The sequence below is a fragment of the Euwallacea similis genome, chromosome 28 (assembly GCF_039881205.1).
Source record: "Euwallacea similis isolate ESF13 chromosome 28, ESF131.1, whole genome shotgun sequence".
In the NCBI taxonomy this organism is placed as follows: Eukaryota; Metazoa; Arthropoda; class Insecta; order Coleoptera; family Curculionidae; genus Euwallacea; species Euwallacea similis.
In genome coordinates this window covers 364,542-390,347 of record NC_089636.1, presented here as the reverse complement: position 1 = coordinate 390,347, position 25,806 = coordinate 364,542, and the positions used below count along the sequence as shown (strand labels likewise).

Below are 25,806 nucleotides of genomic sequence, written 5' to 3'. Positions count from 1 at the left end.
CACCCCGAACAAGAGATGTAATACGAAGCCCCTCGTCGTTCCAACAATTGATCTCTATCCCGCAGTCTAGTGGTCAGTTCACATACAGATTTCGTTTCATGGCTTCGTTCGTCAATCAACCACCCTGTATATTTTTATTTTCTGTGTGATTCCAGATCGTTCCCACTGACAAATGATGATCTATTAATGAACAAAATGCCACAGGTCTGTGCTTCGCTAAACGTAAATTAGCTTCTGGTCAAATATAATGGGATCCCGAATGGATGATGTGTGATTTATAGATAAGCAGGGGGGTAAATTGTTCACACAAATAAACCGACCGACAATATGGTTTAATACAGGCGCCATTAACAGCCACAACAATACAGGCTGAATTGTTTACTAAACCGATTATTCAAATTGGATTTTAACAATCTGTAAGTGTCAACTGCTACTGGGTGGTATTAAATTAATTGTCAAATAGGGAGGCATGAGCGGTGTCTGGATACCCTGAGCTAGGATATCATGGAAAATTTATATTAGATACGAGATCGATGACACTACGATGGTTGAGTGAAATAAATCAATTTTGCTCAGATTTCGAGCATTCGACGCGTTCTCGTACCCCAAGTAGTGGTTTTGCAATAATATGGTAATGGCAACTTAGCGTTTCTCATCAATCATCAATAGATAGATTTTTAGATCTTCCATTAGTGGAAACGTTTTAATACCAATTTATATCAATATTGCCGTGTCAGAGTTTATGTAGTGTCAATAAACAGTTTGCTCTTGCAAATTGTTATAAACGTAGAACAGCGCATTCCGGACTCTAGTTTACAGCAATTATCTCACCAAACCCTGATACATTCAAACAATTTTTATGGAAACGACAATGTTTCCATTTAAACGTCTTTTACGAGAATTGCTGTAGTTAAATCAGCACGCCCTGTATGACGATACCGGTGAAAAGTGGGCTGCTTTGTCTCCAAGTCACCTTTTCAAATAGCACGAAAATAGTTAATAATGCGGAAATCTGCAGGGATCAAAATGTTTCTAAATTGAACAGAAATTTCAAATATCTAGAAACTGGGATTTCGAATTATTTAAATTCAAAAATCGTGATTATAGCATTAATCACACGTAATCATGGCAACCGCGGCTCAATAATTTCGCGGATTAAATGATAAAATTAGGATTTATAAGCGCGATTAATTCGAAAACGGCTGAACCGGATGTCAACGTATTATACAGGGTGTCCCGACAGTAAACTAACAAATTATTTTTACGTCGAAAATAATACTGTTTACCTATATATGTAATACAATCTATTAATTCTCCAAAAATACCTCCGCACCGAAAAGCAGGGTGTAAAAGAGTTTACCTACAGCTCCGACAGTACGAAAACAGCTTATTTAAGACTCTTCGTTATGCTAGAACAGTACCACAATTCGATTCTTCTATATGCATACAGGGTGTTTCAGAATAAATCTGTCAACTCTTTATCGTAGGTTCCTGTGACTGAAATAAGAAAAAAAAGTTCATACGAACATGAGTGCGTTTTCGCTTCCTGTCTAAAATACAGAGTGATAAAAAAAAATTAAAAATTGTTCAGTTTTTTCTTAATAAGTTCAATTGAAAAAGTCATTAAATATTTTTATGAACATTGGGGCGCGTAAAATAGGTGTAAAGACCGATCTTTTAAGGGGAAAACAATGTTTTAAATTTCACCAGTTGCATCCTCATTGATGTTACCCCGAATAATTTAAATGAAAAATGTGACACGCCACTGCTTAAAGTAAATAAAAATAATTTTTTAAATGCTTTCATATTTCTGCCCGAGAAAAAGGTCTCTTAAATATTTTTGATAACGTTAACCGCTTCATGGGAAAAGCATTATTTGCTAACTAATATTAAAACATCAAGGCTAAGTTAGGCGTATTACGTTACTTCTAAAAGAAAACTTAAATAAAGTGTTAAAAATGCCCTCCGCCTGCAAGTATGCACACTTCGACCCTTTTTCACATATTACTGCGCACTGTGAAAAGTCCCAGGTGTATTTTTATTATGATAAACGAATGAATTATGCGACTTCTCAGTTGCAAATTGTCGCGTTTTAATTTTTTCCATAAAAACGGTTAACGTTATGAAAAATATTCGAGAGACCTTTTTTCACAGGAATATTAAGTATTCAAAAAATCATTTTTATTTTTTTAACCAGTGACGTATCATATTTTTCGTTCAAAATGTTCGGGGTGCCATCAATGGGGAGGCCATTAATAAAATTTGAAACATCGTTTTTCTCTTAACAATGTGTCTACACTTATTTTACGCTCCCCAATTTTCATAAAAACATTTAATGCCGGAACGGACTTATTAAGAAAAAACTTTAAAAAATTAAATTTGCTTATCACCCTGTATTTTAGACAGGAAGCGAAAACGTATGCAAGTTCGTATGAACTTTATTTCTTATTTCTCGCACAGGAATCTACAGTAAGCAGTTGGCAAATTTATTCTGAAACACCCTGTATAACATAAAGAATGTATAGTGTGGAACAGTAAAACTGAATAAATTCAATATTTGAATATTTCTACATATGTGAAAAAAATACATCCCTAAATTCAAGTCCCTTTCGATGATAGTTGTAGCTCCCACATATTTAAATAGAAAATATGAGTTTGTCATATCTCATTTGAAAGATTTTTTCACTCTGTATTTAAAATTACTATAGTTTTACACTTTATTGTAAGGAACAATAGGAGAAAATAAATTTCTGTATATAATTGACGAAATTCTCTGCAACAAATTAAAAACTTAATAATTAATATTATTTCGTCATCAAATGTAAAGATAACATAACAAATCAATCTCAATGCACTATTTTCCTGAACTTCCGATTATATCTCAAGGTACATTTAACAAAATTGAAAAGCAATTTAGTTATCATGGGCACGTGTGCGTGTAGCAGATAAAAAACGAATCTTCCAATGCAATAAACAACGATGCCAAATTATATGTAATGTTTGATTTTGTACAAAAGCCACATAATTCTAGTCGACAACCATCTTTAGAATTTAATGTTAGTTATGCTTCAGCTCTTTCCGTAATGAAAGAAAATAAAATAAATCCCTATAAAATGATACCAACGCAGGAGCTCTACGAAAACCATTTTGATACTTAGAACAACATATTTTTGCAGGCAAATGATGCAAAGATTAGATAACAACGTTCAGGGGATGAGAAAATTACACACATGCACAAAACCCCGCAAAGATTAATGTTTGCACAGGGATAATTGTAGACCATATCATAGGTCCTTTTTCCATTGATGAAATTTGAATAGAGATAATTATTTAGCACTAATCCAAAATAAAGTCGTACGAATTTTGACAAATTTATATCCTGATTGAGCGAACCCACAAATTCCCTCTAATATGCTATGGTTCTAATAAGATGAATTATCACCACATTATCATATTAACATACGATATATGTATAATAATGTAGTACTTCGACTTAACGTTTTCGAATCAGTGGATAGGGAGGAGAGAATCGCTAGAATGGCCAGCAAGATTACCTGATCTTACTCTGTTAGACTTCTTCTTGTGGGGATATGTGAAGAATATGGTGTATAAAATAAAACCACGCAATCTATGTATATAGATGAAATAAGAAGAATAACGCTTGCAATTAGATCGCTTACACCTCAGATGTTGATTAACGTTAGAAAACATTTTTATTTACTATTAAAATAATGTCGAGAGGTTCAAGACGTGTATTTTGAACATTAGAGACCCCCATTTGCGTCCTACAATAAAAAAAAAAGAAGAGACAAATTAGTTAGTTTAGTTATCTCAATAGATTAGTTTTGGTTTAATCCTAATCGGGGTGCACTTTCATGTGATTGAATTTATCGACCGACATAGAATCGATGAATGTACGCACTCACGTACGTCTTTATGGCAATTAAGCATCAACAAAACTGTCGGTCACCAAAGTCGGCTAGTGTGCCCGGGGACCCTGACTGAAGCTATTAGTAATGCGAGGCTTTACTGAATCGTGGTGCTAAAGTGAAATGGCTGACAGGTCATCGAAATGTAAGTCCAGTTTGATTAATAAACTGTCTCTCACTTTACTGCCTGATGCGAAATAATGAAGGAAGGGAAAAATTCTAAATTTTATGAAAATTTAGAACATTGATATACAGGCTGTCCCAAATAATGTAAGTTCCATGGGGATTATGGAAACGGCAAGATAAAAAATGGCTCAAATTAGAAAAATATGCATTTTTGTGCTTTTCAGAATATATTTTAAAATTAAAAATATGTACAGGGTTGTTAACATATGAGCAAAAAACTGAAAACTGCAATTTTCGAAAATCATATATTAATAATAATAATTAAATTTTAAAACATATTCTGAATAGGCGCAAAAACGTGCAACTTTTTTCTAATTTGAGACCTTGTAACTCTAACCGATTTCATAATCTCCATGGAACTCACTTTAATTGGGACACTCGATATACGGAGTGTCAAAAATGGAGTGTAAAATATTAAAAAAGGTAATACTATATACCAAAATAAACAAAAAAGTCTTATTAAACATGGATCTGTAAAGTGCAAGATCGCCTGATTTGAACCCTCCAGATTAATTTTTTTGGGGATATTTGAAAACATTAGTCTATGGCACTCCTGTAAATAGCCTCGAGGAGCTGCAGCTATGAATGAATCAAAAATGCCAATAAATCGGAGCCAATGAGGGGATTTTAGAAATAGTTCGAATATCTTTCAGACAAAGATGTCGCGCGTGCTTGGAAATGGAAGGAACTTTGAACGTCTTACGTAACTTTATTCGTTATTTTTGCTAAAAGTTTCTTTTGTTTTTTTGTACATAAAAATGATTAATAAATAATTGCAAATAAATGTTACAAAAAATATCCATATCCATATCTCCGAAACCGTTATTTTGCGGACCCATGTTTACTAAGTCTTTTTTGTTTATTTTACCTCCTTTTATGTAAAATATTCACTGAAATCCTCAGTCGAATGACTAGATGACTATTCCTTTCATAAGTATGTCATTTATTCACTCTGTTCTTTCTCATTTCTAACATAATAACGATTAGCGCGTACTAATTTCAGATTAAATTAGTCTGCATATTTTTTTGTCTGCATTTTTCTCCGCTTCCATTACCAAAAACGTAATATTATTCCTGGCACTCCATTGTAGTACCATAAGAATTACTTAGCCAAGCAATTACTCCGCTTATGTTAGCTAAAGTTAAGTAACTTGCTGCTCATACAATTTACATGAATGTCTAATTTCTATTTCCGATTTAATGGAAGTGAGATTAATTTGCTGATTTGCAATACCGCACTCAGAAATTTGGGAATGCACTACAGATTTTAAGTAATAAACATGTAACGTAGTTTGTGACGTAAAATTTCTGAGATTTTGAAAGTCAATGAATACTACGGAACTTGTGCAAACAGTATACAGGGTGTCCTTGAATTGTATGGCCAAAATGATAGCGTAGATGATTTGAGTAAAAATAAGCCGATTTACCTAAACTTGCCTCAGTCCAAACGTTGATAATTACGAAGCTGCAGAGTGTCAAAGTTGAAAAAATAAATCGCATTTTCTTTAATATCTTTCGATTTCTTTGAACTAATTTGACGAAATTTCGTATCTGAGGGCATTTTAGGATGCGAAATTCAAATTTATTGACGATTTAGTTGTTTCTTCTAGAAGGGGCCTCAAACGACATGTAATATAATTAATAAAGTCTTGATTTTTTTTATGCATCATAAGTTTATCATGGAAAGTTCACTCGGCTGCGGCATCTTCATTTGGTGAAATCATAGCACTCATGATGGAAGCCGAAAATGCTGAATGTGCATTCACGATTGTGTGGTTTATTTTGGCTCACTCTTATCATCCGATGGCACGCTAAAGTAAGCAAAGTCGCTGCTTTAGATGCCTCCGGCGAGGACACGAGGCAAGAGCAAGAGCATGTGTTCGGCAGCTTAGCTAAGTGAGTTCTCCATGATAGATAGATAGGTATTGGTTCGGTGGTTCGTTTCCATACGACGAAACAGCAATTATTTAGATGTGTAAGTAGCACATGTGTCAAGTATTAAAAGCTATAAGGGATATGGATGTGTATACAGGGTGACTCATAATTAAAATGATCAAAATACGAGTGTATGGTACGTTGTTAATAGTAATGTGAAAAGACGAGTTCAAAGGAGCGGAGGAGAAATCATGATAACAAAGCACGCCACTGACCTTATTAGGTGCTTGGAACCCTCAAGATTCTCATACAAACTTAAGTCTGTTTTGCAAATTTTTTTACAACTTTTTTTGCTAAAATCGTTTAAATTGCTAAAATCAATAAGGTTCCTAGGAAAGCTCAAAAACTGATAAAAATAAAAAAATTAAAAAAAAGCATTTAAAATTCTGAGACCCTGTAACTCGACAACTTTTTTATGTCTTTCTACAACTTTTTTACTACGCTTCTGCCGCTTTTTTAAATTTTCTTACCGCGTGTCTAACTTTTTTAGATTAATTAAAAGTTTTGGTAATTAGACTCAATTATCTGTCATTAGGCACTTTAAACATCAAATTTTAAGTAGACAAATCCCTCACTAATCGTCCGTCCAATAACTTCTCCCAACATATTATACCCCTTCAAGCATTATTAAACTTCACTTATACAAACTTTACCGATTACAAACTTCATTGGCCTAGGGACTGTAAGGAATCTCTTAAGCTAAGAGCCCAAACTTTTTCGTTTTTATTGCCTTAAATGTGATTAAATATTTCCTTGAGTAGTTTTCCTTGCTTACTTGTTTCGAATATACAAAATTTCCAACCAAATGCGACGCTTTCGAGAAAAGCCGCTATGATGATGTTTTGTGAGACTGAAATTTATTCATATTTACGTAAGCTGAAAGTTTTTGTAAAAAGATAACCACCAAATGAAGACCACTAGGAAACAAAACTTTCTTCCATCGTTTCCAAAATGAAAACAGCACTTTTACTTCCTAAGAACAAAAAATGGATTTAGGGTATTATAAGCGTATAATAAGACCTTTGCAGTCATATTGTGAGTGTTTTATAAAGCAAGAGCGCTTTAATGGTTTTCTACTCGAATATTTATACAGGGTGTTATTTATGTAAGTACGTGGCCAAATTTCAAGGGGTAATTTTTCGGGAGATTCTAAGACAAAAAATTTATATAAACATAGGTGCGGTAATGCTTCGTTTTCAAGACACAGGGTGGCAAACTTTTTTTAATCGTTACATATAATATTTTTAAAAAAATCCTAAATAACAAGAAAACACAAATTAATACGACGTTGAAACTTGATCACGTTTTTGACGTAATACAACGAAATATTTTTAGCTAGAAATTATTTGTCTTCTTTTGCTAATGGCGCGCACAGGGATAACGCCGGAGATAAAAAGGCTTTATTAAAACTACACTTAAACAAATGATACGCAATTTTTTTAGTAAAAAAACATTCAACAATAAGTAACACGAAACTTACAATAGTTGATGAAAATATCCTCTTTCAGCTTCAATGCAAACACTAACTTGTTTTAACATTGATTGCCGAACAGTTTGAAATATTCCCGGCATATATCTTATCTGATTACATGTATCCCGCATTCGTTGGATTAATTTTTCTTCAGTGTTTGCCGGAATTCTATAAACGAGAGACTGTACATGCCCCCAAAGGAAAAAATCTGACGGATTTAAATCCAGCGACCTGGGTGGCCATGACCGTGGATCCACGCGTCCCATCCAGTTTTCTACATAAGTTGCATCCAGAAATTGACGCGCTACTATGTGAAAATGAGGTGGGGCCGTATCGTGCACGGACCACATGGTGAAATGATTTTTTTTTTAAGTTTGACACCCTGTATCTTGAAAAAGAAACATTATCTGACCTATGTTTATATACACTTTTCGTCTTAGAATCACTTAAATAACACCATGTATATAATAGAATGGAAATGTCTTTATTGCTTTTCTAGTAACCATACATGTATCATAAGAATCGCTTTATGCACTGTACAGATGCATAAAATATTGACTATGATTCATGCATTCATCAAAATAAAAAGTTATTCATATTACTAGGGAGCAAAATGTCTTTTCCTCCCTTAGCTACTTAATGCCCTCCTTTTCGCGTTGGGTATTGAACAATCGGCGGGGGCAATAAATGGCAACCTCCTTTCTTGTAATATAAAGAACTATTATGTTTCGCCCTCTAGGGAGTAAAAGTCTTTTCCTTTCTGGGGAACAGAAGTGCTGTTTTCTTCCCGAAAATTAAAGTTCTAACATTTATCATCATAACCCAGGCTTGAACGTTACTACTTCCCTTAATTATGCAGATTCGACTAACCTTCGTGATTCGCATTAGATTTCTATGTACGTATGCAAACTAGAAAAGGATAATTTCAAATTAGGGTCCAATTTGAGCTTTGCTCATTTGCATTCGGGACACGATTGGCCGCTACATAAAAGCCTACGTATTCATCTATGTTCAAATAGCAACTTGCAGAATGTTATTTCAGTTGTCACTAAAAGCACCAACAATAACTGAATATACTACTCGTAATATGAATATTCACCAGGTACTTACGTCATTGGTGGAATACTTCGGGATAATCAATCCTTCGTTTGACTCCCATTTATTGGCTATCCGGAGGGTTTCTGCAGTCTTTTCTTGTACAGATTTGTTTTCGTCCAGTAACGTTAGTTCGTAAAATTCTTGGATATCTGAAATAATAGAAATAGATGTGATTTATTATGAGAGACAAAATATTTCTTGGATATTTCTATTGCCTCTAGGGAGGAAACGGACCATTTGCGCTCATTAAATTAGGCTAAGATGGGCCTTAAGATTTTACATGGATTTGCAGAAATATCGTTAAGACCGCCACCCTTCAAGATATGCTTGAAATTTATTTCTGGTTTTATTGAAATGTGCAGCTCTCTCACCTGAGCTTCGCGACGTAGGCAGGTTGAAAATGATGCATTATAAAGTAGGGTCGTATAAAGGTACTTACCGATTATCGAAAATCAGCCCCAAATCTACCCTAAAAGCTGTGAAATTATTCATAGTCACCTATCATTTAATTCAGAGGAAGACTTAAAAAATCTAGAGATCATTTAAAAAAATACGATTTGACTCGTGTGCACTAAAATTCTCTCGTCAAACGATATGTGGAAGTCATATAAATAACTCTCCAATAAAGACGATAGTCTCAGTTTTACATACAGGGTGTCTCTAAAAGCTTTCTGTAAAATTCTACCATAGATTTTTGAGGCTAAAATATGTCGATTTAATCCAATTTAGCTTAGTTCAAAAGTGGATGGTTTTTAAAATACAGGACGTCAAAGAGAAAATTTAAAAAAAAGCATTAATTACCCCGTTTGTAATGCTGCTATATATTCGTTTCAGCTGTACTAATAAATATGTACTTTAAAGTTATTTTTCAAGACATGCAGCGAACTTTAAACTTCGAATATCTCAAAAAGGAATGCCCGTAGAAACTTATACCGTTACCTTTTTTTTGATAAAACATGTAAGAAAACACGAATATAGTCATAAATAAATTTTATACCGACTGATAAAAAAGTTATGCCCCTTTAAAGAGAATTCACCTAGCGCTGACAGCGCCCTCTACAATGTGCATCGAAAATGTAAATAGATTCTGATTTCTTATCCCTAAAAATCCTCCGATGTAACATTTTGTCCAGATAACAGCATTTCAAATGAAGTAATTCTTTTTCCTTTTTTTAATCTTCACTTTGAAATCCGGTATTTTGAAAACTCTCCACTTTTGCTCCAAGGCAAATTGGATTAAATCGTCACGTTTTTGCTTTAGAAATCTGTGGTAGAATTTTTTACAGACCTTTTAGAGACGCCCTGTATATAAATCAACTGTTATTTTAAATTTGTTTTCGACTATCGCCACCTTTCTACCCATTTCAATTATGCGTTTTCGCTTATTCCCAAAATACACCAGACGTATCGCCTCGTGGAAACCGATTGCAAATTTATATGCATTGAACCTAACCTAAAGCCAGAAACCAATCTATCTATCGCCCAGCATAAAACGTATGAATTTTACATTATTTGGCTTTCCAATTCCAGGCACAATATCCAGAGAAGGAAACCTCGATCTTTATGTCCCAACAAACTGATAAGCGAAAACTTGAGCCTGCCTGCCATCGAGGAAAGATGGAAAGAAACAATGAAAATCCATATTAAAAAACCAACTAACCGAGGGAAAAGTGCGAGATTCAGTAACACCTACAGAGGTCTGGCAAAAAATGCTATATACCGAGTGTTCCTAAATGTCATGTACTTATGGAAGGAGGTAATCCTTTAGCTTATTTCATGACTTAAAATTGATACAAATAGACGTAGATCCGCAAACGCTTCATTACGTATCTGCAGGGTGTTCAAATTTAAAAACATTTCCAGTTTTTCTTTATAGCTTCTGCAATTTTTGAGATATTTAACTAAAATTTGGAGTAGTTTCCGCTCTAGGACTTACATCATTGCGTATGTCAAATTGTTTTGGTAATCTACAGGGTGATATTTTTCCAGTGGTTACACCCCCTTTTTTCTCCTTGAACTTTTTTGTAGTGTACCGCTGGTAGATTCTAAAATAAAAAATAACCGTTTTATTTCGTTGAAAAACTTTTTGGGTTCTTGTAGTTTTTTTTTGTATCTGCGTCGATTATCAAGAAAAAAATAAAAAACGATTTTCTGTAATTCTCCAGATGAAATTCAAATTTTTAAAATGAGTGTGAAGGCTCCAGCTTTATTTGGCCAACTCATCTTTCCGATTTAAAACTTTAAGCTGTAAAAATGTTTCAAGTTTTCTTTTCGATCTCATAATGCTAAATTTCACAAATTCTGAAATGGCTAATATGCATTTTATCTATGGCCTTGTAAATGGAAATGCAAGCAGAGGCTAGACATTCGTGCAATGAGCGCTATCCCAATAGAATTATACATAATACAATATTCTCGGATATTCATAGGCGTCTAACGGAAACCGCAACTTTTAATGAAAATACCAATGATGCAGATAAACCACGTACTGTTAGAATGCCACAGATAGACGAAGCTCTTCTAAATGAAATAAGAGAACATCCAGACACTAGTGCCAGCAAAATCGGTGAACAATTAAATATTAGTCATCAAGTTATTTGGCATATCCTGCGTGATTATTTGCCACATCCTTACCACATTCAAAGGATTCACGCGCTCCTTCCTTGAGATTACACTTTAACGATAAATTTCTGGAACAAGGGGGCATGACCCGTGAAAAAATATCACCCTGTGGATTATCGAAACAGTTTAACATGCCCAATGATGTAAATCCTACAGCGTAAAGTATATTCCAAATTTTAGTTAAATATCTCAAAAACTGCAGGAGCTATAAGGAAAAACTGGAAAATGTCTCAAATTTAAACACCCTGTGGATGGGTAATGAAGCGTTTGCAGACCTATGTTTATATGGAGTTTTAGTCAGGAAATAATCTAAAAATTACTGCCTTCCGTATGTATATGATATTTGGAAACACTCTGTATATGGGCGATAAGCAGAAATTTGTGGCCAATCCGAAGGTTGGTTGGACCTCTATGACTGACATCGAAAATCGACGCTTAAATCCTTCAAACTGCACTCAAAAACGTATACTGCAACGAAGGCACAATAAGGTGGCGTAATTCACAAACTCCTGCATTCTTATAGGATTGAGATAAATGATCTACGATTACTTTGAGCCTGATTTTGCCTTTAAACTGACGAGAGTTTCACTCACAAAAAAGGCCCTGAGGAAACTCCTGTTACAACGCGATTTAAATTCACAAAATTAGCAAAGGTCCGCGAATTTGTGCCATGTAGAAAAAGAGGATTTACCAGTAGCAGGTTTGCTCAAAATTAATGCTTTTACGGTTACACTCTAAACCTGCCTAAAGTGCATTTTTAAATAGAACATTCCGTACATTGGCAAATGCGCTGAAAGACAATTAAATTTCCTTTAAAATGATGTATCATGTTCCTGTACCTAAACCAACATAATATTTTTGTAATAAATGCTTTTTGGTGCAACATCTTTAAACACGAGATTATTTTGTTATTTTTACTGCAGGCAGTTCAGCGCACATGCACAATGCAAAAGGACAGTGGCTCGAGGACAGTGGCGTAGGACACAGATTAAGTTTCTTAACGATGTTATAAAGCAAGTTAGTTATCCAGCACTGCGCTGCAATAATCTGTGTTTTTTCTTTTATTCTATTTGGGAAAGTGCCAATTATGGAACATATATTCTAGAGGCGAAGGAAAAGATAAGTGTTCTCCTTATTATTCTTAAATTTTTGTATTCACCATTGTCAAGAATCACAAATTTTTCTAATTCTATTTGGAGATAAGGCTTCACACACAAGCAAGTGGGGAGTTTTTCTCAGTTAAAACTAACTGAGAATAACATGAATTCGTTACTAAGAGCTTGCAAGAACATTGAATAATAATAATCACAACGCAGCTGCAAAGATGGCAATAAATCTGCCCCACAAGAACTTCTCGGAGACAGACTCTTGTTCTTTCTAAAAGCTTAAATTATTCTGCTACACCCAAATATATATCCAAGCTTGACTTTGTTTTAGCTATAGGAAAATCCCCATTGAATAAAAGATGTTTACATAAAGATATTAATATTAAGATTGTTCCAGAGAACACTGAAGTCATAGTGATAGAGTATTATCTACGAGCAAAAAAAAGGTAAATCTCAATCGGACAAAGCGTCTACACCATCTAAGGAAATGGGCCCTAACAGGAAGGGGGACAAAAGCACAAAAAATTCCTCGGGTAAGAAGTGAAGGGCGAAATCAGACAAGAAGAGCAAATCCTCAAAATTCAATAAACGTAATGAGTTAATTGGAGTAGAAGAGCTAGACAGCTTGACGAGCAGAGGAAAAAGCAGAAGGAACTGGAGAAAGAATTTAAAATAGAAGAGGAGAAAAAAAGTTTATGCTTCTCTAAGCTGTTGACCATAAATTTTTCAGGAAGTTGCTCCCCGATTTTAAACCGATGGGACACGCAGCTGCTAAGAGCAGGAAATCTTCAAGCAGCGGCAAGTCTTCCAGAAGCTTGAAAGGCCCCAAGGGGGAAGCGAAAGCCAAGAAAAAATAATTTAAGCTAATACGTAAAAATTAATTAATTAAGTTTTATAATTATCTCGATCCATCATCATAAATCAACATCAGAGAAATAAAAACCCGCCCTCTTTTCAAATACAATACCTGCAAACGTTTTTTTTCAAATTATTTCTGTTTGAGGGATCACCCCGGTTCAATTGTGGAAAATGGAACAATTCTAAAGGTGCCCAGGGCTCTAATATTATAACTTGACGTCGACTCGAGTTGGCTTTGAATCCAGAAATGATTTATCATAAAGAGAATTCTTTTGGTGGCTTACGTATCGCATTGTTAAATTTAGGATGAATGATAAAAGTTTTTTTAAGGGCGAACCTGGGATAATATATGAGTGGGCGTAGCCTGTTTTCAGCAATGCAGAGACTGCCGTGTTATGGAATTCCTATTTTTCTGATCTCATTTTATCTGGATATCTACTTGAGCAGAGTTCAGTATTAAACGCCGAGAGGTCGGAATAAACTTTTCTCTTCCTTTTCGCCATTATTTTTGACAAGCTGGAGTGAGATGGGCTGGTGTCCGGAGCACTCGGCAAGCAATTACCGAACTCAGTGCTAGAATATGAGTGCCATCGCGTTTAATATCGATCAAAGTGGTAGTGTTGAAGAGTGCTGTTTTAAGCGTAATATTCGTGTTTATGTAGAATAATTCGCGAAAGTAAAGTAAGGAAACCATTATCGAAATTTCGCCCCGAGCCCTCCATACGTTTCTGAGAGCCCCGGAGGCAAGTGAAGGAATTTCATCAAGTGAAATTCATATGGAAATCCAGAATAATATCCTCATAAAATTGAAAAAACTGCTGACCGGCGCTTGTATATTGAGCGCCCGAAGTCTCTGCGATTTCTCACTTTCCTCAGCTACGGCTATTATTTTCTCTAAATTGGGCCAATGTTAAAGAATAACATTTATTCTTTGAAACTTTACTAAATTAATAATCCAACTCATTCAACTTCTGTGTACAGTCAGTCCTTTCAGAGGCTCTCAAAGTTCGTAAACTTACATTCTATTCTATATAATCTAGTGATTTATTCCCTAAGTGAGAGATCTCTTCGCTGAAAAAGCTTCAGCATATCTGCCATCAAATCCTACTTAATTATTCCTAATTCCCAAAGAGACGAGACACTGAAAGGGATTTCTATCTTAATGAAATGCTAATTAGCTACTCATTTTCCTTGGATTAAAAACAACCAGTTTGTCTCTCTTGTGGTCTGGCAAGTGATTAGACACTGAGGCGTTTAACTCTTAAAAATAATGTCGGCATGGAATGGTATAGAGGGTTAGACACGCGATCCGTTCATTAGAAAATTTTTGACTTTCTACTGTCATAGCACAATTAAATTTGGTTTCAAGCTAGAATTGCTCATTTTTAATCCAAGTAATATATTTTCGGAATGACGGCATTTCCGGTTATACCGGATTTTATTTTAAATTCTTTAGAAGAAATTAATTTAATTTTCTTTTAGCAGAGGTAGAGGGCATAAAGACAAACAGTTTTTGTCTAATAAAATACATCTGAAAATTTTTAAAAAATCACACTTAGAAACCTACACCAGTTTTTTGGTGGGTACATGAATGAGACACTATTTTTTATTTCGAAAACGACTGCTTGAGCAACAAACCACTAGGCTTTTTTTATTAGAAATTAATGGAATATTAAGAAAAAAATATTCGTATTAAAAAAGTCAGTGGCATACCATTTTTTTCATTAAAAATATTCCATTGAATGGTCGCACGGACGCCACTGATGTAGGTGGAAATATTCTGTCTACTGTAGGATGTACACATTTATCCCACCATAGCGTGTCCATAGCTTCATGTTCACATCTCAAACCGTTTTTGAAATATTAAAAAAAAAAGAAATAGAACACTCGGTATCTGGGAAACGAAGAGATTTCGGACTTAACTTTATTCATTCTAAATATTTGTTTTTATGAACTCCACATTCCCTGAAAGTTTGTCTGTATAATTATGAAGCACCCTGTATATATACACATAACATTTTATGTACCTAAACCCAAGAGATCTTACATGCTTATTTAAATAGAAAAAATATTGATTAATGATATTAATCAGCTAAGTATGTAAAACCTCTTGGATTTAGATATAAACATATACATCATTTGAAAAGGAATTGAAAGGAAAATTCAATTTAAAAAAATACAGAGTGTCACGTTTAAAAAAATCGAATTTGGGGTACTTGAAATGTGAAAAGTTTGGATATATTTTTTCATACCCTGTATAAAATTTTTGAAAAATAGAAAATGTAATCAGGTAGAAACACCCTGTATTTTTTAACTAGACAAGTTTTTAAATGATTTATTTAATACTTTGTGAATTTATTGAGAATTTTCAAAAGTTTATTTTTCCCTCGATCTTTATTTTAATTGGAATTGACTCAAAAACTCCTAAAAATGTTTCATATTTTGCAGTAACACAAATACTTATAATTATAAGCAGAATTAATATCCCTAACAAAATATAGGGTATTCCATTTAAAATAATGTATTTCTGTCGCGCCACGATTTTCTGCACGACTCTGCAATTTCAAAAACATTAAACAGTAAAAATTTATGGAAAACTGAATAACTTTTGTATTAAACTTTTTTCTAAACTTTACGGTTTTTGAGATAAGGTAGTGGATCATTTTATGTGAACCACTCTGTACCTTTTGAATACAAATTTCGATTTCCTTAGTGGAAATTCCTTATTTAATTAGTAATGTTAATCGTTCTCGAGGAACTCCCAAAAATTGATACTTATTATAGTTCATTGTGGTTACTAATAGTGACAGGGTTATGAAGGGGTTGGGTGGTAGCTTAAATGCATATATCATGAGGCATAAATGAAAGTTACATAAGGGGACCGAGTCACAGCGTCAACGTTTTTATTAGAAGAAGCGATATTACTCGTAAAAGCTGACAAGGCAAACAGGCACTAAAGAAAATTTAAAAAGAGGCGTATAAAAGATGATTCAAATTAGGGAAGAATTCATATAATGCAAATAACGTTTAAACTATTTCTTTTTAAATCTCTCTAGCATAAGACACGAACAGTGTCAGTCCATGAATGCCCCGGTCATCCCAGAATGAACCTCAAGCTGCTCAAACAAGAGATGACTACCACAATGCCATCATGGGGCATAGATTTATGGAAATATAGACCCGAATTACCTAATTAAGCAAACAAACAATGTTTTGATTATTCAATGCTATTAATGCTTATTTTTTTTCTATATTTTACAAAGTATTGGTAATTTGAATGGGTTTCATGTCGCAAATAGTTACATAATGGAATCAGATGTTTTGGGTTCGCAACTTTATTAACAAGCGAGACCATTTGCAACGATAGTTGCTGTAGTTAGGCCCGGGGAGCAACCTGAAAGTCATTAGGAAATGGTAATCAGCTCTAGTGGACACATGAAATTGAGGGTGCCCCAGAGCAACCAGAATAGCCTCTTGGGGGTTAATAATCCCAAGGAGAAAATAATCTCCGTTTAGGGGCCTCATGCCCCCTACCACAATGTGGGAAGGTCATTGAATAAAATTTATGGAACTAGGTACCTTATCTCCATCACAACCATGACAATGCTGTATTGCATTTATAATGGAAAGGAGAGTTAATTTCCACAATTGTTATTAAATTTAAAGCTTAAAGGATAGCGAATCCCTTTGGCTAATCCTTTGTGTCATTTTCTAAAACGTGTTTAGCTGATATGGTATACTGCAGGCCCTTCTTGTTCGCATTTCTTAGGACATAAAAATAGCTCTGTGCATTTGGGCACTTCAAAGAGAATATTATAAAGGAAGCGAAACACCCTTAAGTTCCAGGTTCAGGAAACAGGTCCAAGCATGTTATGCCGTAACCATTTCAGATTCTGTTGTACGAGCATGAGGATCAATTATATAGAAAGCGACTAGTTTTGTGAGTTTCCCACCGGAAAGGGCCTTGTCATCTGCTAAGTTTGCTTGTCTAATATCGCAAAGAGGTTTTTTGTTAAATTTTCATTTCTGAAAGTAGTTTTCATATCATCAGTTGTAAGCACTTTACAAAACTGACATGGACCCAACCTGACCGTTTTCGTTATTTTCAGGAAATCAATCGCGATAAGTTACTACATTTGGGGATGGATGTCTTGGCACACGTTTTTACGTAGGTGAACCGATACCCATCGTTTTCCCTGGAACCTCCTCTTCCATCAATTACAGGGAGATGCGAATATAATCCAGAGACTGGAAGACTCACGTAAAGTCAATTTAGGATTAGGAAGTGTTCAGGCCTCGACAGCTTATTTGACGAAGGTTAATGCCTTAAACTAAGACCTTTACTCCATTGTTGTTGCTCGCATTACATGCCTGACCTAAAATTGCGCTTAAATGCGCACACGACACGCAAAATTACGTCTCGCGTGCGCATCTCCAAACGCCCGGGAGATTGAAATTCCCCCGGTAATTGTAAAATTTCCGAAAACCGTAAATGTGCCTAATAGTTATTATGTGATTTAAAAGCCATTCCAGCCAAATCGGTGACGTTGGCGCAATTAATTTAGGATTGCGAGCCAATTTTATTGATTGGGGCCACTTATAAATGGAGATGTCGACCCAATTTCGCATCTCTGACAAATTGCCGTTCCGACAATTTAGCGGCTAAAAATATGAAAAGCGACCATTATAAAGCAAGTCTTCATTTAAATCCCATTTTAATGATGGATTTTAGGAAATTCAGGGGGCTTTATTAAGCAGCTCAAATATGGACAGTTAGCTTCATCTATCATCGAGCACTGTAGCTGTTTAAACTGGACCTTTTTTTATCGAAATGCGGGACAGTTTTAATTATCTTTTCCTACGAGCGTGCAATAGGAATTGGAGTGGTGAAAAAACGCTTCGTCTCACATATGCCTTAAGTCCTCTGTACAGGGCGGTCCACTACCTTATCTTAAAAACCGTAAGGTTTAGAAAAAAGTCTAATATAAAAGTTATTTTCGTGAAAATTAATTTTTAAAAATTTTTGAAGTAATAGGTGATTCACAAAATCGTAGCATGACAAAAATGCATTTTTTTAAATGGAATACCCCATATTTTGTTACGGATATTAATTCTGTTTGTAACTATAAGCATTTTTTATTATTACAAAATATGAAAATTTTTTTGCAGTTTTTGAGTTAATTAAATTTAAAATAAAGATGGAAGGAAGTATAAGCGTTTTAAAATTCTCAATAGATTTTCATAGTATTAATTGAATCGTAATATTCCATTTTTTTAAAAATGTATTTTTTCCTTGCCACGGTTTTCTGGATCACCCTGTATACAGATAGGGATGTGAAACCCAAGTCGACGTAGCATCAACGCCATCTACCGTAGAACACTAATTTTTCAGTATTTTTGTTTATGCCCAGGTTTAAGCAGTTAAAGTTTAACTATGAGAACCTTCTTGAAGCACTTAGTCCACTCGTACGAAAGTGGCCCGTTACTCCCTTTGTCTCATTATTGCTCACTTTTATCGATATTATTTAGCACGCAAATTATTGTTTTTTACCAATAAATTTGAGCTATAATTAGAAATGTTGTTGGTTATTCTTATACGAAACGGTGTCTCTAGGACTGTGAACTCAAATTGGTCTCAACGTGGATATCCATAATTACGAGGGCAATACCAAAACTGATCTGTAAAACGCTAGAACCACAAGAAGACATTTCGGTTAACTGTTAACCATTGTGCCGTATTCATTGCTTCTCCCACTCTTAAGAAAGCGATCGTTTACTTTGCCTTTTTATTTAGTACTGATTGGCAGTCGTTTGTAATGGATTTAAACAATCATAACAAACGGTGTCAAATCAATCCAAATTCATCATCATCTGACGGAAATGTATGGAGAATCGTGCATGGGTGTCAAAAATGTCCGCAAATGGTGTAGGACGTTTACAGCTCGTCGCATAGAATTTCACGCCAAAGAAAAGAGCGGAAGACCGTCAATTTCCAATGAGACAGTAGCGACGGTTAAACAAATAAATCATTCTTACAAATCGAAGGGTCACTCTCGATAAACTCTGCATTTTGGTTCCTGAGGTTTCTTGAAGCATCATTTACAGCACTTCGACTAAAAAATTGAAATATCGGAAGATGTGCGCAAGATAGGTTTTACGAATGCTTACAGAAAACCATAAATGTTAACGTGTTGACACGAGTTCTTCGACGCCATACAAACGAAAAAGACAACTTTTTGGATATGATTGTCGCGGTTATCGATCCCAGTTATCGACCTCCCACGGGTTGAGCAAAGGTGGGAACTTCAAGGAATTTCTAGACAAAACCAATCCTCATTTAGAACTGAATAAGAAGATAATCACTACAAGAGGTTTCAACGTTCGCTTACAAGCGAATACCTTGGAGGCTCACGTCCTGTCTTGCTTGTTGTCGTTCACAACAACGAAGAAGTGTTCAGTTAGCGGGAGATAATTTTGAATGTTTTAAAAAAGAACATAAATCAAATTTCTTTATTTAGCTCTATAAAAAATTATTTTATTTCATTAATACACAATGATCAAATTTGCAGCAAAACTGCTCGTAGAAAATTATGGCGAAAAATGATACATTCTACTGGTTAAGGGCGGTTTCATGTCGTCCCTTATGGCTGGCTCCTAGTCGGAGTGCCAGGCGTCCTTATATGAGATAAGATAAAATCGAGACGAAATGCATATGACCAGATGATGATGCAGATGACCCCATGACGATGCAGAGGACTACATAACTCATTACACACTTCGAGTTTTAATCAGATGATTCCTTCTTCAAATTCAATATCAAACATACCGTAATTTTAAACAGACGTGAGAATTAACTTTTTTTTTTTCCATATTTAAATTTTTCCCAATTAACTTTACCGTTTTCTGCACACGAAACACTAAATTTTCAAAGTCAAATGTTCTGCTTCGATTCGGCACTCCGGGCATTCATTATGCGAAATATCTCGTCAAAATGCGACACAAACACCCGGGCTGGCTGCGAGAACTCGCAAGACCTTAAATTTCATCATGTTTTTCCTCTGCTGTGTACCCTCGATGTCTCGAAATTTCTTCGGATTGAACAAACGGGAAAATTTACGACTTTTTTGACTTGAATTTAAAGTGATTTCTGGAAATTTTAGAGGAGACGTGACAAATGGATAATCGATCGAAAAATGTCCAGACATTTTTATGAAACTGGACGAATTACGGTATATCTAACGGGAGAGTAACAATGTGGCCTGAAAGTGAAATTTCCGGGATTCTCGCAACTTGCAGATTCTCGATTCTCCTGCTCGGCAGATGCGTCCTTTGCAAATAGAATTCGCTACAAGTTTCGCAAGCGATAAATAATAGAATTGGAAGTTTGATGCCTCCATAGTTCTACGCACCACTCACTGCCCACACCTATACCAGAATCCAACATTCCAATTTGATTAGTCGGTCAAGGCATTTCTCTCGTTGTCCTTTCAGACAAAAGTTTGGACACACCCTTAGAAAACGATGTGTATTGTTTGTTAAGCTATAATAGACCATTATCTATTGTGTGTAAGTTTCCATTTCGTTCTATGGAAGTGGTTTTCAGTGAGATAAGAGTTGTAAAAATACATTTTATTTATTTTCAACATAAATGGGCCTGGGGGAAGTAATAATGGGATTTGAACAAAACGTGACAAAACATGGCAAGTTGTAATAGCATATTGTATTCTCTGGATCATTATACCCCGCAGATAATTTTACTTCTAATTCACTAACCGGTAATGGAGAGGCACTATAAGCATTATGAACATTATGAATTCCACAGCAGATTTTTACTTATACACACTTTAGAGTGTTTTTTTCATTCCCAATTTCATCCCTGTGAAGACGCGATCACCTTCACGCTTGCACAAAGGCAAGTTTTTAATGTCAAATGGGTGAACTGTAATTCTGTAACTATCAAACGAAATTCAATAAAGTCACCAGAAATAAATTGTATTAAGTGGTCCTCAACACTTACCATCATCCACGGGCAAATATCCATGTACTTCACAAAACGTCGTTGGCTCTGCCACAGGAGTTCGCGTAGCTGACGCCTGATTAGACGTAATCGAACCGTCAATAGTGAAAAACGCCGTATTCCGAGACACCGGGCGCTGATTGGTCTGCGCCCTACTCCGCTGACACTTTGAGCAACGTTTCATTTCGGCGCGCACGCGCAGCAACCACACCATGCCGAACAAGGCCATGCCGTACGTACGCACCGTCATGGCGGGCATGCGCCTTTCATATCGCTTTTCCACGCTTAGATGTTTAAAAGTGTAACGAGAAAGAAATCATGACAAATCTAAATAGTTGTTATCTTTTTCGTAGGAATATTTGACGCTAAACACGAAAGTTTGGAATTTTTTGCGTTTGCGCAGAAGTGGGTACCATACATATGGAGTGAAGCATAAATAGTCGAAAAAATAAATTTAAGAACTGGTTAAGTTGTTTTAAAGCGCTTTTTTTCTTACCCTGTATAAGGCCTAAAAATTTAACTGTTTGAGATAGCTATCGCCTTGCCCGCCGTTTACCCGATTCTACTAGAAACAAGCTATCGATGGATTTGCCAGTTATTTAAAATAAATCGGATAGTGCAGACTGAAGGCGCAGCTACGCAAAGAGACCGAAAAAATGGCGTTGGGTTTAGTTTCACGCGTAGCTTAGTCGCTAGTTAACTGCTAGTTAACTGTGACGTGAAAAGAAAATAAACGTTTTTAAAATTTAAATCTCCTGTTTTTGAAAAGAAACAGCGATGTAATATTTGAAAGTTTAAATATTTTCTGAGCTTTTTGTTAGCCTTGTATATGGGTCAATTATTGGAGGGTTTCATCGGAAGCTGTAAAATTTGAATTTATATGAAAACTGGCACCCCATCATCGAAACCAATGAAGCCGTTTACCTTTTTTCATGAAAAGTCTATACTTTTCTCTATCTCTCGACCCCCTTCTACGACCTTCCTACACCCAAAATCTTCACTTTCCAGACGACTTCTTGACAAGCACATGCCTAGCGCCTCTTGCACAAAGCACTAATACATTATACGATATTATTATATGTATGTGTAAGTTTTATCTATCTTTTTTTCAGGCCAAACAGCTTCTATGTCTACTAAATCTGAAACGTCACTCAAGCGAAACCATGAAGTGTTGTTCCATCTGGATAGATTAATCTAAAGTCTCTGTGAAGTTGAAGCCGTTTTTGTTTATGTCGATGTCGGATTATCCTGGAAGAGGAACAGGCTCTTGGGCTTCGGGCATTGCGTAGATAAATAAATTGAGTAACAAAGAGGTTCGCCACAGGATTTCGATGGGGTGGTCATGATGGACAAGCGGAGATTTTGACCGCTTATGTGGCTTAGTTTTTTGTTCTTGTTGGCGGAACAGCGTAAGAAACGTTAGTCTAACAAAAATGCTTCCAGCGCTGAAATACCGCCTGATTAAATGTTTCCGGACTGTTGCTAATTTCAAAATATTGATTCGATAAACATTATTCTTATTCGAAAAAACGTAATCTTAAAACAAGCAATTCCCCGGAATAGGAGACAAAATGGCCATTCCTAACGCCTGGCTATCTCCGAAAAGAGTTTCCGCTTAAATGAAAGCCATAGTTTAAAGGCAACCACCCTAAAGTGCCGAATCGATTCCGCAACCCTAAAATTGCAAAAGAACGAAGTATTAAATTTTTACTCATACACCGGAAAGAGATAACAGAAAAATGGACCTATTTATTCGTCTTCAGACCGACCTCCGCCAATTGGGAACGCGAATATAATTTCGTAAGACAGTAAACTTGCGGAAAACCGAAGTAATAAAAGCGAAGAAGTAAAATGAATGAAATATTCTACGAATTCTCTTTCTCAGTCTCATAATTAAAAATTTGTGTAATTAAACTCAGTGTTTTACAACTAAGGAAATACAACGATTTCCGCCACAAATCGCTTGAGGAATAATTAATTTGAGCCCAGCTTGCAACACTAAAATTAGAACTTTTCGTGTACGTTAACTTCTGCCTTGCCTTGTGCCCAACTAATTAATTATTATTGAATTGAAATTTTCATCTAGCGATGTTTGTGCTACACGATTACAGGAGCTTATCTGGTAGTTGATCCCCTTAAGAAGCACAATAAAACCCAGACAAAGTAAAAGAACAGTAAATAAATCCTCTAGTCGTAACATAGAAGCGAGGGGTTGATTTATTATTGGTGATTAATGATGCAATTACTGAAGCGGAAATTTGGCGCTTATAGCGAGGCCAAGGAAGTAATTCTTCTATTGCTTTGGAGCATTTCTGTGTACACGGTACAATGCTTCTTGTATGGAAATCGCAATAAAGCTTTTGGACTGGTACCAAAATTATGAAAATGCCAAAACGTATCTCAAATTATATCTGCGCGTTTTTCTTAAAACTACATCGATTTAACTTTTTCCGGCGTTCCAGTCCTCCGTTAGTGCCATCCGATAGTGGTAAATGGCGAATATTCAGTAAATCTCGAAACCAATAACGCCGCCAATAATGCAATTATCTGGACCGTTAATTTTCCCAAAAATAAATATATTTTCATAAAATTTGAAGCAAACGAAACTAATGTTATTGACCGATTTCCGTTCCGTTTAGGTGTATAATGGGTCTAAAGCGAACCCTCCGAGCATCACATTTCAACACCTTATGACCTTATAACGAGGTAAAACGATGTCAGGTCTGTATAACAACCCTCCGTCGAACCTCTAATAATTATTCGTGTCTATTACTTAGCCCCGAAATATGAACCAGAATGCAAACAAGTCCCCCAAGTAGGACCGGCCCAACGGGTCCCAGGAACTTAAATAATTAAACTCCCGAACTTCCTCATGTACAGCCAAAATTAATTGGGGATATTTGAGCCGAAGTTGTAGACCGCAATTTTCGTTTATTAAAACACAGGCTTTGGACGAGCCATCGTCTTAAATTATTATGCAACCAAATTGCCAAAATACAGTCTTCAGTCAAAGTCAAATAGAATAGCTCATTATGCTCCTACGTATTGAACGGATCTCAATAGTCTTGTGATCCCAATTTTCCCTCCTATCCTGTAGCGACTATCCTCTCTATCTCCCTTGAGACATGTCGTCTAAAGGGAGACACATAGAAGTTTTCTTATATGGGTGTCTCCCTCGCCTATTGCTAAAAAAGTGAGCTTATAATGACGCAAAAGAGGCTATAAAGGAACAGTTTTACTGCCTAGGAATTAAAATTGACACTCAATTACATATTTTGTAAACCGAGGAAAAGCGGCTCAATGGAAGGAAAAATTATATATAGATTAAATTATGTATGAATTAAATTATATTTAGATTTAGAAATAGAAAAGAGAGCACCCTGTAAAAATGGCTTGATTTAAATAATTTTTGATGTGGATGATTCTTATACTAACATAAGTACAGTGTTAAAAACTTAAACAAATTCGATAGTTAAAACCTGAAAAAAAATTAATAATATGTCGGCCCTGCTCGTTGTCTTATGCTCTCATGCACATTTCTAGCCATTGACTCAATGAAATGATCAATGACCTTTTGAGGGATCTCAGTCCAGGCTGTCGTTATTGCATTACAGAGCGCCGCTAGGGTTTGTGGGAATGAGGTAAATTTTATAAGCTTCTACCCACAATATTCGAGCCATATTCAATTGGTGATAGATCTGTAGATCGGGGTGGCCAAAGTAACAAATTTATTTCATTTTGTTAGAAGAAATCCATAGTAACCCAAGCCACATGTGGATTGTGGAACGTTCAGAGATAGGGCAGAAGATGCTGTTTCAAGACTTCTTGAATGTATCGTTGAGCGGTTATATTCCTTTCGATGAAAGATGACATTACGAATTTCTTCAGATAGTTGATAACTGAGATGGACGATTATTTATTTCTTACTTCCTTTACATTCTTAATTTGCATTGATAGATATTTTTGAAAATTCTACGAAAACGGTTGAAAGGTATGAACAAATTCCAAGAGACTGAAAAGCTAAAGAATCGAAGGAGAAAATTAAATTTGGTATCAGAATTCATACAGAGTGTTGCAAAAAACACAAAACATAAAATAATACAATACATGAGTTAAAAACATAACATCCTGTATATGGTTAAGGACGATTTAAACATTTTATTATCTTAAAGAAAATAGGTGTGTAAAATGTGAGAAAAAAAATGTAAATGTGCTACTCTGTATATCGAAAATGGTGCGTTTTTAACCATGAGCCTATTAAAATTTATTTATTGTTTTACAGAGCGTTATCACCCCCTGAAATATCGCCATGATGATATGTTGTACCCTGTGTAGGCAGTAAATATTCTGCAAAATTTACTAGCTTAGATTGCTTCATGGCCTCGTCTTCAACTCGGCTAATATCGCTACGGCGGTAAATTTGCTACTCTTTTCCCTGTGAAGCAAACAACTATTGTTCGGTGTTAACGCAAATTTACTGCATTGGCCTCCTTTATAGACTCGCGCCTTCGAATCGGCCATTTGAATCAAGCTAAGGCAGTAAATACGGTAATTTTTCTTCACAAAATGGTCTGGGGAGTCACA

General features: G+C 35.4%; 1 protein-coding gene across 5 annotated transcripts in view; it reads right to left on the bottom strand.

Annotated features, from left to right (window-relative positions):
* dlg1 (discs large 1) overlaps positions 1–25,806 on the bottom strand; it is a 162,553-nt gene that overhangs the window by 80,105 nt on the left and 56,642 nt on the right. For 4 of the 5 annotated variants that reach the window (XM_066403261.1, XM_066403263.1, XM_066403262.1 and 1 more), the window contains exons 1-2: positions 21,223–21,487; positions 8,632–8,768 (exon numbers count right to left, since the gene is read on the bottom strand). In XM_066403261.1, coding sequence (XP_066259358.1) covers positions 8,632–8,768; positions 21,223–21,481 — 396 coding nt within the window. In that variant the 5' untranslated portion in view covers positions 21,482–21,487. Of the gene's footprint in view, positions 1–8,631; positions 8,769–21,222; positions 21,488–25,806 lie in introns of those variants that run through there. The other variant, XM_066403265.1, reaches the window with a different exon arrangement.